General features: G+C 61.4%; 1 protein-coding gene across 6 annotated transcripts in view; it reads right to left on the bottom strand.

The window, feature by feature from the left end:
- SYNDIG1 (synapse differentiation inducing 1) overlaps positions 1-15,390 on the bottom strand; it is a 51,031-nt gene that overhangs the window by 24,085 nt on the left and 11,556 nt on the right. For all 6 annotated transcript variants that reach the window (XR_016349324.1, XR_016349326.1, XR_016349327.1 and 3 more), the window contains exon 2: positions 6,067-6,579. Coding sequence is in view for 1 of the 6 variants with exons in the window: in XM_075925866.2 (XP_075781981.1) it covers positions 6,067-6,510 (444 nt within the window). In the remaining 5 variants the exon portion in view is untranslated. The remainder of the gene's footprint in view (positions 1-6,066; positions 6,580-15,390) is intronic.

The raw sequence follows: 15,390 nt of genomic DNA, 5'->3' as shown, positions 1-15,390 counted from the left end.
GCGATTTGAACGGGCCCGTGGGAAATTAGAGAGGAAACAAAAACCAGGCGGCAGTAAAACAGGGATTCCACGCAGGCCTGTTCTGACGGGGCCGGGGCCTTCTCAGGGCAGGATGCAGAGGTAAAACGTCCAGACGTGATTAAAACTGCTGCTGGCCCCCACGGGGAAAGGCAATTCCCCATCTAGTCCGACCTGGAGCGCAGGATCCGACCCAGAGCTGGATACAGCAGGGCCGCTGGCTAACGGCAGCCAGGAGAGAACAGACCGAACACGCGGGGGTGGGTACCAAAAAACGTAACAGCATTTCACTTCCAAAAAGGGAAGGACGCCAACGGGGAGCCAGTGAAATGGGAATGGAACGGAACCGCCACAAAGCTGAACTGCCGCAGATTGTGGGAGAACTATTTTTAAGGAGCTTAATAGAGGCTCACATGAAAAGCCCAGGACATTGCGAACAGTGAGACCCCCCCCCCCCGGCCAAACCAAGCAAACGGGGGAGTGAGGGGCAAAAAGAGATTCTGTACAAAATGCAAATCAAACCCTGCTGAGGAAAACAGAAAGGAGCATCAACTGTGGCCTAGGGGTGGCCAGCCAGTTAGAGACGAAGAGCCAGAGTGCAGAGCCATGTATTCGATATTTATCTGCATCTAACTGTCTATAGAAAGATCGATAGATCGAGCACACCATGGAGTGATAAAAATAACGTTACAGGACATTTCAGACAAAAACCAATAAAAAAGTCTCCAGTCACTTAAACAATTCACGGCCAGTCCATCGATCCTCAGAGAACTTGACAAGGAACAAACATCAAATTAAAAAAAAAATCCTTTAAAAATACAGTAACATTCTCACACTAAAAAAAAAAAAAAAAATCATCCCCACCCTGTATTTTAAATGGAACCCGACGGCCCTATGAGGTTTTTTTTAATTAAAACTGAACTGAGAAGTAAGTTAGCACAATTTGAAGTGCCTGCGCCAGACTGCAGATATGAGCGGTTCAAAAACAATACGGGAGAGACCCAGATCTCAGAATAATGGCTTCAGCCTGGCCAGCAATCGCCTTTACATTTTCTTTAAAGAAACACAGTGTAAACCACGTACATGCTGATTCTTCTTTGCCCTGGAAGTGAAACAGGACATCTGTGCTGGCTGCCTTATTCAGCATCCACGAAGACTGAGTTTAAGGTGCACCCCCTCCCGCAGAGCCAGGCACCTCCCCAGTTTAATTGGGCCACAGAACCCCTTTCATCTTAAAAGAATTGCGAGGAACCTTTAGGCTTGCCAGGGTAATTTGTCAAGCAAAACAAAAAACAAAACCCCAGAATTGGTCAAGTTAAAAAAAACACAAAGCCAAACTCAAAATAGACAAGTATCAGAGGGGTAGCCGTGTTAGTCTGAATCTGCAAAAGCGATGAGGAGTCCTGTGGCTCCTGATAGACTAACTGAAGTGTAGGAGCATAAGCTTTCGTGGGCAATGACCCACTTCGTCAGATGCATGTAGTGGAAATTCCCAGAGGCAGGTAGAAATATGCAGGCCAGGATCAGGCTGGAGATGATGAGGTGGATCCAATCAAGGAGGATGAGGCCCACTTCTAGTAGCTGATCTGGAGGTGTGAATTCCAAGAGAGCAGAAGCTGCTTTTGTAGTTAGCGAGCCATTCACAGTCTTTGTTTAATCCAGAGCTGATTGTGTCAAAACTCAACTCTGGATTAAACAAAGACTGTGAATGGCTCGCTAACTACAAAAGCAGCTTCTGCTCTCTTGGAATTCACACCTCCAGATCAGCTGCTAGAAGTGGGCCTCATCCTCCTTGATTGGATCCACCTGGTCATCTCCAGCCTGATCCTGGCCTGCATATTTATTCCTGCCTCTGGAAATTTCCACTACATGCATCTGACGAAGTGGGTCTTTGCCCACGAAAGCTTATGCTCCTACACTTCAGTTAGTCTATAAGGTGCCACAGGACTCCTCATCGCTTTTTCAAAATAGACAGTGTCTCTTTAAGAGGGGGCGGGGCAGTGCCGTGTTCTCATGGAACCCCTACTTTCGCTTCGCAGAACCCCGGGTTCCCGCGGAGCACCAGCTGGGAACCGCTGCTCTACCCGAATGCCTGGGTCCCGGAGCCGCTGCCACCCCACACGCTGGGTGCCTTGCGCAGAGCGGCTGGCCGTGGGCAGTGCGGGCACACGGCTCAGACGCAGAAGGAGCCGCATTTTTTAAATCAAAGAGCTGCGGGGTGGCCACCCCTGCTCTGGCCAATCAGGTGTCAATGCAGAATTCGGCAGGCCAAAACCGACAGAGCAATTAACAGAAGACACCAAAGCTAACAGCGAAGAGCAGTAAGTGAGGCGCATTGGAAGCAGGAAGCTGGCGCCCAGGCAGCGGGCCCCGGGCCCGTTGGGATGCCGACGGAGCACTCCAGAAACTCTCGGCCACCAGGGAGACGCGAGTGGGCGTCACGGCTGGGGACGTGGATTCCCTGGCCCGGCCCCTTCTTCCCAGGTAACAAAGCTGAGGGCGAGGGCTCTGGAACCGTTTGCTGATGAAGCAGCGATTAGTCCCCAGACCAGCCGCTCTTCGCCCCAGTCTGGGAGAACGCCTCGCGGGGGGCACCAGGGAGCCAGCTGGCAGAACGTGCGCGGTCTAGGGGGCCTGGGCGTTCAGAAAGCCCGAGCTCTCTGAGCGGAGCGGGACGGCCTCTCCAGGACACACGAGTGGTCGGAAGGCCGGGAGCGAGTGGTAGGATAAGTGGCCAGTTCTCGCAGTGGAGAGGGGTACCTAGCGGGGGCCACAGGCTCTGCAAACTGAGCTGCACAAAGCCGAGCACAGGGCGGGCGGCCGACAAGACAGATGACTCAGGGCAGTTAAGTCCAAAGCACACTGCAGTTACCAAGGGACCTGGTTAAACCGGGGCACTGGCCCACAAGCCAGCAGAGGGTCCGTTCGGCGTGTAGCTAACCCGGGTTACGCACTGGCTGTACATTCAAGCCAGTAAAACCTTCCCCTGCAGACAGGGCCCTGGCCGCAGGTTGGCCTGCCAGGAAAAGATCTGCCACGGGGTGAGCCCTGGAAAGAAGCCACAACGCAGATGCCTCCCCTCCAGCTTGGAGCCTGGAACGGCACCATGCCATGCAGCGCTGCTCCTCCCACGACGCAGAGCGCTGCTCCTCCCACGACGCAGCCCTGAGCCCTGCACGCTAGCAAGCTGGACCCACTGCTCCGAGTCTCTCCCACCAGGGAGGGAAAGAGACTCGGCTCGCTGCTCCCACTTCCCTTGGCTGCCTCCCAGCCTCAACCCAGCCACGAAAATGGCTCCCCACCCAGCCACAGCCCGGCCACGAAACCGGCTCCCCGCCCAGCCACAGCCCGGCCACGAAACCGGCTCCCCGCCCAGCCACAGCCCGGCCGCGAAACCGGCTCCCCGCCCAGCCACAGCCCGGCCGCGAAACCGGCTCCCCGCCCAGCCACAGCCCAGCCACGAAACCGGCTCCCCGCCCAGCCACAGCCCAGCCACGAAACCGGCTCCCCGCCCAGCCACAGCCCAGCCACGAAACCAGCTCCCCGCCCAGCCACAGCCCAGCCATGAAACCAGCTCCCCGCCCAGCCACAGCCCAGCCACGAAACCGGCTCCCCGCCCAGCCACAGCCCAGCCACGAAACCGGCTCCCCGCCCAGCCACAGCCCAGCCACGAAACCGGCTCCCCGCCCAGCCACAGCCCAGCCATGAAACCGGCTCCTCGCCCAGCCACAGCCCAGACACGAAACCGGCTCCCTGCCCAGCCACAGCCCGGCCACAAAACCGGCTCCCCACCCAACCGCAGCCTAGCCACAAAACCGGCTCCCCGCCCAGGGGCACCCAGACCAAACCCGGCTCTCCGCCCAACCACAGCCCGGTCACAAAACCAGCTCCCCGCCCAGCCACAGCCCGGACCGAGCCGGCTCCCTGCCCAGCCACAGCCTGGCCACGAAACCGGCTCCCCGCCCAGGGGCACCCAGACCAAACCCGGCTCTCCGCCCAACCACAGCCCGGTCACAAAACCAGCTCCCCGCCCAGCCACAGCCCGGACCGAGCCAGCTCCCTGCCCAGCCACAGCCTGGCCACGAAACCGACTCTCTGCCCAGGGGCACCCAGACCAAACCCGGCTCCCCGCCCAACCACAGCCCGGTCACAAAACCAGCTCCCCGCCCAGCCACAGCCCGGACCGAGCCGGCTCCCTGCCCAGCCACAGCCTGGCCACGAAACCGACTCTCTGCCCAGGGGCACTCGGACCAAACCCGGCTCCCCACCCAGCCACAGCCCACCCATGAAACTGGCTTCCCGGCCACGAAACCAGCTCCCCGCCCATGGGCACCCGGACCAAACCCGGCTCCCCACCCAGCCACAGTCTGGCCACGAAACCGGCTCCTCGTCCAGGGGCGAGTGCAGGAGATGACTCTCCCGGTGCGTGGGAGGGGCTCCAGCTGCCTCAAGCCAAAGCTCTCGACCTACACACATCTCTGCCCACGTGAAGCCACTAGCCACCCAGCGCAGCTCTGGCCCCGCCTTGGCGACTGCTGCTCGAAATGCCTTCCCCCTTCCCACGGGGGGAGCCATGCAGCGGAGGCCAGCGCGCTGATGCTGGGGGGCAGGCGTGGGCCACATGTTCCCATCCCAGGGGGCTGCAGGGAGACCCGCCAGGGTCCCTGGTCCCCATCACACTGGGGCGGGGGTTGGTGCAGGCTGGGGTGAGCCACAGGGCAGAGGCTCCGGCTGTGGAGACGGAGCTGGCGGGGGCTGGACCTCAGGGCTCTGCGTTGGAGGCCTGGGGCTGCCACAGACCTGGCTCTCGGGCTCCGACCCTCACAGCCCCGAAGGCGGCCGAGGTCCATTGAACTCACTGGGACTCGTTCAGGTTCCTCCGAGACCCTGGGCCCCACCTGCTCCCTGCCCCCATTGCGTGACCCTCTGCAGGCTCCCGGGGCTGTGGTGATGGAGCCGGCGGGGCGCAGCCGCTGGAGCAAGGGGCAGGCAGGCAGGCCGGGCGCGGTGGGGGCAGGCTTGGTCACGCGCGCTGACAGCGCTGGCTTGACACGAGAGGTCCAGCGCCCGCCAGCTGCTGCCAAGGCCGTGTCCTGCCGCTCAGCGGGCAGCGAGCCAGCAGCCTGTGAGCGGGGAGCCGCCGCAGCCTGGCTCAGACCCACCCTCCCGTCTCACGCGCCAGCCCGCAGCCGGGCTCCAGGCGGGTCGAGCGCTTAGCCCAGCCCCTGCCCCCACACGGAGCCAACGGAGCCCTGCAGTGCAGAGACGCTGGGCCCAGCACAAGAGCCCTGCCGGCCGGCTGGGGCCGGGGGACCACTGCTGTGTGTCTGCGGCATTAGGGAAGATCGGGGCCCACGCCACACACGCCGCATCTGTGCTGGGCTGTATCCGGGAGAAGCAATAAACTCCCTCTGTTCTCCTGGCTGGCGGAGTCTGGCCGTGCCACTGCGGGGGTGCAGGAGGCAGGGAACCCCGACATGCCCCCACGCTGGCGAATTCCCCTTTCCCGGGCCCCTCAATGCCGAAACGGCGAAGGAAAAGCCGTTCCGGCGGCTGCTGAGTGCCAAAGGGCAACGACAGCCAAGACATGTGGGCCTCGACTAAAAGGGAAGGGAGCAGGGTGGCGGGTATCAGAGGTGGGGGAGGCCCTCAAGCACCAGCCTGGCCCTGCCCCCAGAACACCTGCTGTAGGGGTGGAGCGTTGCTGCCCTGAGCACCTGCTCTGGGGCTGGGCCCACGTGCTGGGCGGGGCTGGGCTCCCATGGGGGCGGGGCCTGGGTAGAAGGGGCGGGGCTCAGGGCTTGCTTCCCCCAGCCCTACCTTCACCCATTGCCCATGGAAGGGAGGCTCCGGATTTGCCCTGACTCTCAACCCCTGCCTAAATCTGCTGGGGAAACCGGCCCAGGCCTCTGTCCAGCAAGGCAGGTGTAGGGGAGACGGGTGCGATCCTGGCCCTGCTGACGATGGTGGGCCCAAAGTTTCACCCCAGGAGGGGCAGTCCCGCCTGCGCTTGAGCGCCCCCCCGACCAGCCACCCCCAATGTCTGACCTCCAGCTCCTGGAAGTCCTCGTCGTCCTCCACCTCGTAGGAGAGGGTGTGGATCTTGCTGTCGCTGCTGGCGAGGCTGGGGGCAGGCGGGCGCTCCTCGATGAAGGTGGTCTCGCAGCACTCGGCGCCCACGCCCTCGCCCCAGGAGCGCAGCACATTCTCCGAGTACAGGAGGAGGTTGGGGCGGAGGTGGGACTCTGCCGTCTGCTGGAGCGTGGTGGGGTCCAGCAGCTGCTGCGCCGGGTCGCCCCGGCCGTTCTGCAGGCAGCCCAGGGCAGCCCGAGTGCCCATGAGGTGGCTCTGGTAGTGCGGTGCCGGGTACACCGAGACCAGCCCCTCCCGGCTCTCCGCCAGCAAGCTCCGGGTGTTAATCAAGCCGTTCTTCCCCGCGCCCGCCCGCTTGCTGTGCAGTAACACGCCGCTCGGCTCCAGCAGCCCAGCCATGCTGGGACTCGCCGTCCTGCCCCGGGACTCGGGACCGCTGCTCACGCCGGCGCCACGGCTCCCATCCTCCTGGGGGGCGACAAATACCAGGGTGAGAACGGGAACCTCGGGGCCCCCAAATCCGCCTCCGACACCCGACCGCAGACACATGGCCCCGAGCCACGCGGACAGGTCACCCGGCCCCCCAGGCACGCACCAGCTCGCAGGCCCGGGGGCTGCCTCTGCCCGAGCCGTGCCATGTGGCCAGCCCAAGCCAGCCTGGCGGAGGCTTTTGGCAAAGCACTGACCCACAGGAGGACTCTGTGTCCTGAGCCTGCAGCCGCCTTCCCAAGGAAAACACACGGCGCACGGGGACTGCCCGCCCCTCTCCCACGAGAGGCGCCTTGCCCGGAGGGGCCACGTGCCCCCCCGAGCGCCAGAGTGTCCCAACCCCGAGTGGCTCGCCATGTCCACAGGGCATCGCTGGGCGGGCGGGCGAGGGGCCAAACCCTAGGCCAGTGTGGGCAGCGGGGTTCTGGGCGTGGCCCAGGAGACACTGTCCCCGTGCAGGTTGCCAGATGCCGCTGGCTCCTGGCCGCACCGTGTCCCTACCGGTGTTACTACGGCAACGGGCCCGCACAACCAGGCCAGGCGACGCAAGGGCGCGCCGGTTGTACCCAACAGTGGCGGTGAGAGCCGGGTGCTCCCTCTGCAGCCAATCACAGCGCGGCTACGGTACAATCGGCGCCGCCCGCACGTTCCAGGGGCGCCAGCGCCGGGCGCACAACGCCCCTAGCCCAGGGAGCACCTCGGTTACAACAATCCTGCAGCCCCCGCAGACGAAGGGGGCCGCTCGCCGGCCTGGCTTGCCCAGCGCTGCCCAGACCTCCACGCGACGGCAGCCACGCTGTGGCTCGAGCTACGGCACAGGCCTGTTCGCCCCTCACCCTCGTACTGACCGGCCACGAGAGGGGGCGGAGCCATAACACGGAGCGGCGTGCCCCTCCCTCCGCAGCTGCTGGTTCCATCGGAGCAGGAGAACGGGCCGGGGGGCCATGTGTGCACAACAGGCAGGCCCTCCCCCGCCCCCCGACCCGAGAGCAGGCACCAAGGCGCCCCCCCCCCCCCCCCGCGGGAGCAGTTCTCTTCCCACCTGCGGGAGGGGGCGGCTGTCTATGGCTGAGTACGGGCTCGGTGTCAGACGGGACTGGCTTTCGGGTCACAAGGGGCGTCTACCCAGCAATTGGGCACCCGCAGCTAGTCTCTGCCCCGGCCGTTTAATTGCAGCGGCGACCTTCCGGCTGCAGGCTGAGCTCTGGGACTCGGCCCCCTCGCCGGATCCTCCCGCCTGGCTCCCAGCCCGAGTCACTGCAGAGCGGAACATTCCTGCGGGGAGCCCAGGACGGGGGAGAGCTGCGGTTCCCCACGCTCAGCCACGGCCGGCTGGAAAGCACCCGGCCCTCGCAAGGCCAGCCCGAGACCCACAGAGCAAGGGGGCACGCTTGCAGCGTGGACAGCAACATCGACCCCCCAGTTCTCTTAAAGGAAATCAACAGCAACTTCGGCTGCAAGGGGTTTATCGTTACACCGAAAGGTACTACAAGGATTTAAAAGAACAGACGCAACGAGGAGCCCTGTGGCACTTTGAAGCCTAACAGGTTTATTTGGGCATCAGCTTCCCTGGGTAATACCCACTTGGTCAGAGGCAGACAATGACGCATCGGACGCAGGGGGTTTAGCCATGAAAGCATCTGCCCAAAGAACTGTGTTGGGCACCACGGGACTCCGGCTGTTCTGGCAGATGCCGCGGGCACCCTGCTGGAAAGAACGTTTCTTACAATTGGGAGCCCACCAAGTCACCGCAGGGTGTGAGCTCGGTTTAAAAGCACTATAAGGATAAACACAAGTCTGTGCTCTAGAGCAGCCACGGGGAGCTTGGCACAAAGCTGACCTCTACCCGCCCCAGTGGCTGGACAAAAGGGCCTCTAACGACCCCGCCGGCGCTCACCAGCCCCACCCGCAGCTGTAAATAGCTGGATCTGAACTGCCCTACCCCGTACGCCTGCGCGTGACACCGAGTCCTTTCCAGGCCAGGGAAACGCGCTTGCCTCGGTCGTGCCGTGGACGGAGGCGCCGCGCTGCCGATTCATTGCCGCCGCCTCTGCAAACAGCTGCAGTTACCAGCGCGTGGGTTGTAAAAACCCCAGTAACCCCCAGCATCCGCACACCCCCCAGGACCCCCGGCCCGCCGCAGGGCTCCCGGCACTGCAGACATGCCCCTAGGGGCAGCACGACCAATGCTGCCTGGCTCGCCCAGCGGGTTCGGGCGCAGGCCCTGCAGCCCGGAAAGCAAACACACCTGCTGCTGGCGCTAAAGCACCAGTGTCCCTAGCCAGGCCCAGCGGGAGCCTCAGCCACCTCTCATGCCACTCAGCCTCTGCGAGGGGTCCCAGCCAGACACTCGACATGCCCGGGGCGGGGATCAGGCTACGGCACTTGTGACGGCTTTGCCGGGGCCCTGTTTGCTTCCAGGGCTGCGTCAATTGCTGGGTGACGTCCACAGAGCCCAGAACACCCCTCCCTCTCCCAGTCTGGCCCCAAGCCCGGACGTACGTGTGGGCTTCAGTGGCTTTGGCGCAAGCTCTCCAAGGCCACGCAGCCTCCTGGGGGGCCACGGCCCTGCGCACTGTCTAGAGACTCAGCTGGGTTAAGCAGGGGCTCGTGAGCGTCTCTGCCCTCTCTCCAGCCCAGCGGATGGCGGGGAGGCAGGACATCCTCATGGAGGGAAGGCGACCAGCAGAAGCCCCGTCTCGCATGCCGGCTTCCTCCAAACAATTCCAAGTTTCATATTTGCCGTCTCCCTGCCCAGCTGTGGGGACACCCAAGCACTTGTAACAGCTGCGCCCCGGAGACGGGGCAGGGAAATTGTTTGGAGCCCAGGAAAGCGGAGAGAAGTACTTTCCAGCTGCTGCCCAGGGCTCCTCTTCATGGCTCCGGGACCCGTCTGGCTGAACACACAAAGGATCCCCGTCATTCCCGGGGCAGAGTCTCCCCTTGCCCTGACACAATTCAGGCTGCCGCAGGGAGGAATTGGACTCTAAACTGGCTGAACCCACAAGGAATATTTAAGCTCGGTCCCAGAGGAAGGTAGCTAGGAACTGGAGGGTCGATTCTTTAAATCCCCTTTCCATAGAACGGCCGCGAGACAACGTCAGAGGAGCCAGAAACGGGGCCTTGTCTTTACAACTAAAACTCATTTATGCAACGACGCTCGTCAGCCCCGAAACAAGGAGCCGCTGCTCTCCTTTCGCCTGCGCCGCTGCAAAGCGGGCCAACTCCTCCGGCCACCCACGGCAGCGACGCCAGCGTACGCGTGAGCCAAAGGGGAACTGCTTCTCCAGCTGGGAAGTGAAGCTGGCTGCTGCAGAGCAGCGATTGCGCCGCCCTGCGTGGAACTTGGAGAGCGGAGCACCGGGTGCAGGAGGGAAGACTTTGAGAAACGCACCAGAAAGCCAGTCTGTGCGCACATGGCTGCAGCCTCAGCGCACAGCCACGAAGGCGGCGTAGGTTACCGCTAGGGATGGACTAGTGCAGTCGATTAACCAATTACCCAGTGAGAAAAGCTCACAGGTTAATGCTACAGACCACAGGCATCCCCCCGACCACCGCCACCAGAAAATGTTTTAGCAGGCTGGCCAGCAGCCTGGCTCTGGGACCTACCCCTGCTGCAGCTCTGCATTAAAGTGCATTAGGAGCCGGGCAGGCAGGCAGCCCGGCTCAGTTCCAGCTCATGACAGGTCCAGGAGCTCAGGGCCCCCCCAGACAGGGGTTGCTGCCACCTGTGTGAGAGGCAGCCGTGCGGGGCAACAGGCAGCTGGTCCGTGAGGGGAGCTGGCTTTTAAACCAGTTCCCCTCGCCAACCAGTTCCCGCCCGGCACCTCGCACTGTGGAGCAGCAGGGGGCTTCCGGGAGAGTGCCTGGAGTCCACTGGCTGCCGGCCCCGCCCCTAGGGGCCACTGAACAGTCGACTAACCGATAAGAATTCACGTGGTTACTCGACTATTCGATTAGCCAATATCGACCATCCCTTGTTACTTCCTATTCGTGACACGTGGCAGTGATGGCCCAGGGAGACCCATCTCGGAGTCCGTTCTCACTGAGCTGGACACCACCCGTGTCTGAGGCCTCAGGCTGCCATTCCCCGACCCCCACGTAAAAGGGGGTTTTCAGCCTAACACCGAACCGCTCTGTAGTGGCGGGGTCTCCGCTCGGCCTCGGAACTGAAAGTCGCCTGCGTGGCGAGGCCACGAACGGGAAAGTGGCCCGATGGTAACAAGCCGCAATATTTCTGCTCCGCTGCTTTGTGAAATAGCCTCCCCCTGCTGCCATGGGGCTTCCCGGCCACGAGCCGGGCCAGCCACCAGCGGGGGAACACTCGTCCTGCACCTGCCAGGGGGAGCGGGGCCCCAGAGCTGGCACAAACCCGCGTCGCCTTGCTGAGCCCCGCGCTACCAGCATTACACCCGGCACCTGCCGACGGCGTGCGGCCAGCACCTGGGAGCAAAGCCGAAGGACAGTCCTGCTGTGCCTGTGCAGAGCTGCCGACAATTTCCTTTGCTGTGTGCGGGTGTCACTTTGTTAAGACTAACTCGGCATCTCAGGTCTACGGGTCTATCCCGCTGCTGGAAAGGGCTGTCTGTGAAACTCTGAAAATTCGCAGCCTATTAATAGAGCCAGCTGGGAATGCCCCCCCCCTCACCCCTCATTGCTTTTTCATTACAAAATGCTGATTCGTGACGCATTCTGGTGCTGACACAGGGCCACTGTGCACAGCTCTCCCGAGGCCAAGCGCTGGGGACAAATATTCCTAAGCTGTTGAAACACTTTGCTTTGTGCAAAACAAAAAATGCCAGTTTGCTGGTCCGGCGAGTGTGAGGGGCAAAGACAGAGCACTTCTAAATTACTGACACAAAACATTTTCATTTTAAACCTCTGTTTTCACTTAACATTTGCAAGGTGGCCTTCCCCAGCTACCGAGGGTCGATTTGACAGATGGGGTCCGCTGCGCTCTTCCCCTCCCACGGACGGTGGTGGGGGTTTTGCCGAGGATTTGACTGAGGGGAGACCTAAGTCATTGCCCCCCCCACCACAATCACAGAATCACAGAACACTAGGACTGGAAGGGACCTCAAGAGTCATTGAGTCCAGTCCCCCGCCCTCACAGCAGGACCAAGCACCATCTAGAAGATCATCCCTGACAGGTGTCTGTCCAACCTGCTCTTAAACATCTCCAGGGATGGAGATTCCACAACCTCCCCGGGCAATTTATTCCAGTGTTTAACCGCCCTGACAGGTAGGAAGCTTTTTCCTAATGTCCAACCTAAACCTCCCTTGTTGCAGTTTAAGCCCATTGCTGCTTGTCCTGTCCTCAGAGGTTAAGGAGAACGATTTTTCACCCTTCATCTTGTAACACCCTTTTAGATACCTGAAAAACGCTCTCATGTCCCCCCTCAGTCTTCTCTTTTCCAAACTAAACAAGCCCAGTTCTTTCAGTCTTCCCTCACAGGTCATGTTCTCTAGACCTTTCATCATTCTCGTGGCTCTTCTCTGGACCTTCTCCAATTTCTCCACATCTGTCTTGAAATGCGGTGCCCAGAACTGGACACAAGACTCCAACTGAGGCCTAACTAGTGCAGAGTAGAGCAGAAGAATGACTTCTCGTGTCTTGCTCACAACACTCCTGTTAATACATCCCAGAATCAGGTTTGCAACACTGTCACACTGTTGACTCCTATTTAGCTTGTGGTCCCCTATAATCCCTAGATCCCTTTCTGCAGTTCTCCTCTCTGGACAGTCGCTTCCCATTCTGTGTGTGAGAAACTGATTGTTCCTTCCTAAGTGCAGCACTTTGCATTTGTCCTCATTAAACTTCATCCTGTTTACCTCAGTCCATTTCTCCAGGTCATTTTGAATTATGACCCTGTCCTCCAAAGCACTCGCAACCCCTCCCAGCTTAGGATCATCTGCAGACTTAATAAGCGTCCTCTCTATGCCAATATCTAAATTGTTGATGAAGATATTGAACAGAGCCAGTCCCAGAACACACCCCTGCAGAACCTCACTCGTTATGCCTTCTTCTTGGGGGTTAATCAGTCGTACTCAGGGACCCCGCTCCTGGCGGGAGTCCACCCCCCAGGACTAGGCAGAGCGCCACGAACAGGCCCGTGCTGCTCTCTGTCAGCCCCTTAGCCGGGCCAGTCGGAGCCTGCAGACACAGCTGCGTGCGGGGTGGCGGGAAGGGCTCTGCCCTTCTTGTGAGAGCCCCTCGGTGGCCGAGGGAATCTTACGGTCTCTCCCCGGCTGTCTGTGGAGAGGAAGTGTCCAGTACGCGGCCTGGGACCAGGCTGCTTTTTACCCCCTTTTGTGAGTGTTGGGTGTTGGGGGACCCAGGCCCACCCACTCCGCTGGGTCCCGGGTAGCTGTAAGTAGCAGTTGCCTGCTGAGTCTCAAAGAGATCCGTTGCGGTCACATTCCCTGGGCCACTCCCCCGGGACGCTGCTCTGTCCAGCCCTTTCTCTTGGGCCGTGTGGTCAAGTCCTCCCTGTGCAGGGTTCTCCAAGGTTTGCCGTGGGCTTAACCGGCTAGTCTTCTGCCGCTGGACCTGGTTCTGAGCCGGTCTGAAGTGCCGCTGTTCTCCCCGTCAGCCCCTGAACCCGCCTGGGTCGAGCTCCAGGAGGACACTACCAGGCCCTGGCCCGGCAGCTTCTTTTATATGGGTCTGCTGGGTCCTGATTGGCTGTCTCTGCAGCAGCCACTCTATCCTGCCTGGAGGACCTCCTTTCTGCTCCTCTTGCCGGGATAGGGTGTGGCAAGGCCTCTGGCCTCCTGTAGGGGGCGTCGAGCTTAGTCCTCCCCATCACAGGTGGAGAACTCACTCTCGGTTGGTGGGAAGCCAAAGGAGGGAGAACACGTCCACCTTGGACCCAGACTGCGCCTAGCACAGGTCACTGCGGCCCTGGCTGTGGGTTTTAGCAAGGGTCAGAATGGGGCACACTCCGGAAACTCAGATTTCTCCGTGTCACAAGGGACAGATCCGGAACCAGAGTGCCTCCTATTCCAGGGTCTGCAGCCCACCCAGCTCTGTGGGGTCTCATCAGCCTACAGGGGAGGCCGAGGGCTCCATGGGTGAGGCCTGAGGAGACCTGGCTCCTGCCTTGGCTCTGCGACTAGTCTTGTGCCTCAGTTTTCCCAGATGTCAAATGGGAATAAGGACACTTAAATCCTGAAGTGCTTTGCCCAGGAGCACAAAGGGCTCTCGCAGCCAAATTACCTGGCTGTACATTGCCCCTGCCGGCAGGCTTCCCACCCCAACCTGCCGGTCTCCGCGCTGGTCCCTGGGCCGTGTGCCCCCAGGCACCCATAGCCTGGCTGCGTCATGTGGAACCAGAGCCGTTCCTCATTCCTCCTCGTAACACCGATGCCAGGGGTCCTCCCGCTGGCACAGCACACATCACGGCCAGTGAAACGTCGGCTCCAGAGCCCACTCAACAGGATGCACCAAAGCCCTGACGTCAGGCACCCGGCCTGGCTTTGCAACCGGAGCGTGGCGGTCGCCCAGCAGGTTTGAACGCTGCCCTGCACCGAGACACGGACGGCAGAGTCCAAAACGCCTGCGGCGAGGGAAGGAGCCACGCAGAGCAGGGCACGGGCAGAATATGCCGCCCCCTCAACCGCCAGCTGGCCACGCTGGATCGAGATACCAACCACCAAATTAACGCGGTGCCACGGCTGTCCTCTGCGCTGCTGTGCCAGGCACTGCAAGGGTGTGTGGTGTGTTACTGTGCGGGGGTGTGCCAGGCGCTGCAGGGGTGTGCGGTGTGTTACTGTGCGGGGGTGTGCCAGGCACTGCAAGGGTGTGCGGTGTGTTACTGTGCGGGGGAGTGCCAAACGCTGCAGGGGTGTGCGGTGTGTTACTGTGTGGGGGAGTGCCAGGCGCTGCAGGGGTGTGCGGTGTGTTACTGTGCGGGGGTGTGCCAGGCGCTGCAGGGGTGTGCGGTGTGTTACTGTGTGGGGGAGTGCCAAACGCTGCAGGGGTGTGCGGTGTGTTACTGTGCGGGGGTGTGCCAGGCGCTGCGGGGGTGTGCGGTGTGTTACTGTGCGGGGGAGTGCCAAACGCTGCAGGGGTGTGCGGTGTGTTACTGTGCGGGGGTGTGCCAGGCGCTGCAGGGGTGTGCGGTGTGTTACTGTGCGGGGGTGTGCCAGGCGCTGTAGGGGTGTGCAGTGTGTTACTGTGCGGGGGTGTGCCAGGCGCTGTAGGGGTGTGCTGTGTGTTACTGTGCGCGGGTGTGCCAGGCGCTGTAGGGGTGTGCTGTGTGTTACTGTGCGGGGGTGTGCCAGGCACTGTAGGGGTGTGCTGTGTGTTACTGTGCGGGGGTGTGCCAGGCACTGTAGGGGTGTGCAGTGTGTTACTGTGTGAGGGTGTGCCAGGCATTGCAGGGTGTGTGTGGTATGTTATAGTGTGCGGTGGTGTGACAGGTGCTGCAGGGGTGTGCAGTGTTACTGTGCGGGGGTGTGACAGGCATTGCAGGGTGTATGTGGTGTGTTATAGTGCACGCAGTGTTGCAGGGGTGTGCGGTGTGTTACTGTGTGGGGGTGTGACAGGCATTGCAGGGTGTATGTGGTGTGTTATAGTGCGCGCAGTGTTGCAGGGGTGTGCGGTGTGTTACTGTGGGGGGGTGTGCCAGGTGCTGCAGAAGTGTGTGTGGTATGTTACTGTGCGGTAGTGAGACATGCGCTGCAAGGGTGTGCGGTGTGTTACCGGGGGGCGGTGTGCGGTGTGTTACCGGGGGCGGTGTGCGGTGTGTTACCGGGGGCGGTGTGCGGTGTGTTACCCGGGGGGCG

The sequence above is a fragment of the Pelodiscus sinensis genome, chromosome 3, assembly GCF_052426305.1.
Source record: "Pelodiscus sinensis isolate ZL-2025 chromosome 3, ASM5242630v1, whole genome shotgun sequence".
Lineage (NCBI taxonomy): Eukaryota > Metazoa > Chordata > Testudines > Trionychidae > Pelodiscus > Pelodiscus sinensis.
The sequence above is the reverse complement of the archived record's forward strand: the minus strand, read 5'-3'. Positions and strand labels throughout refer to the sequence as shown.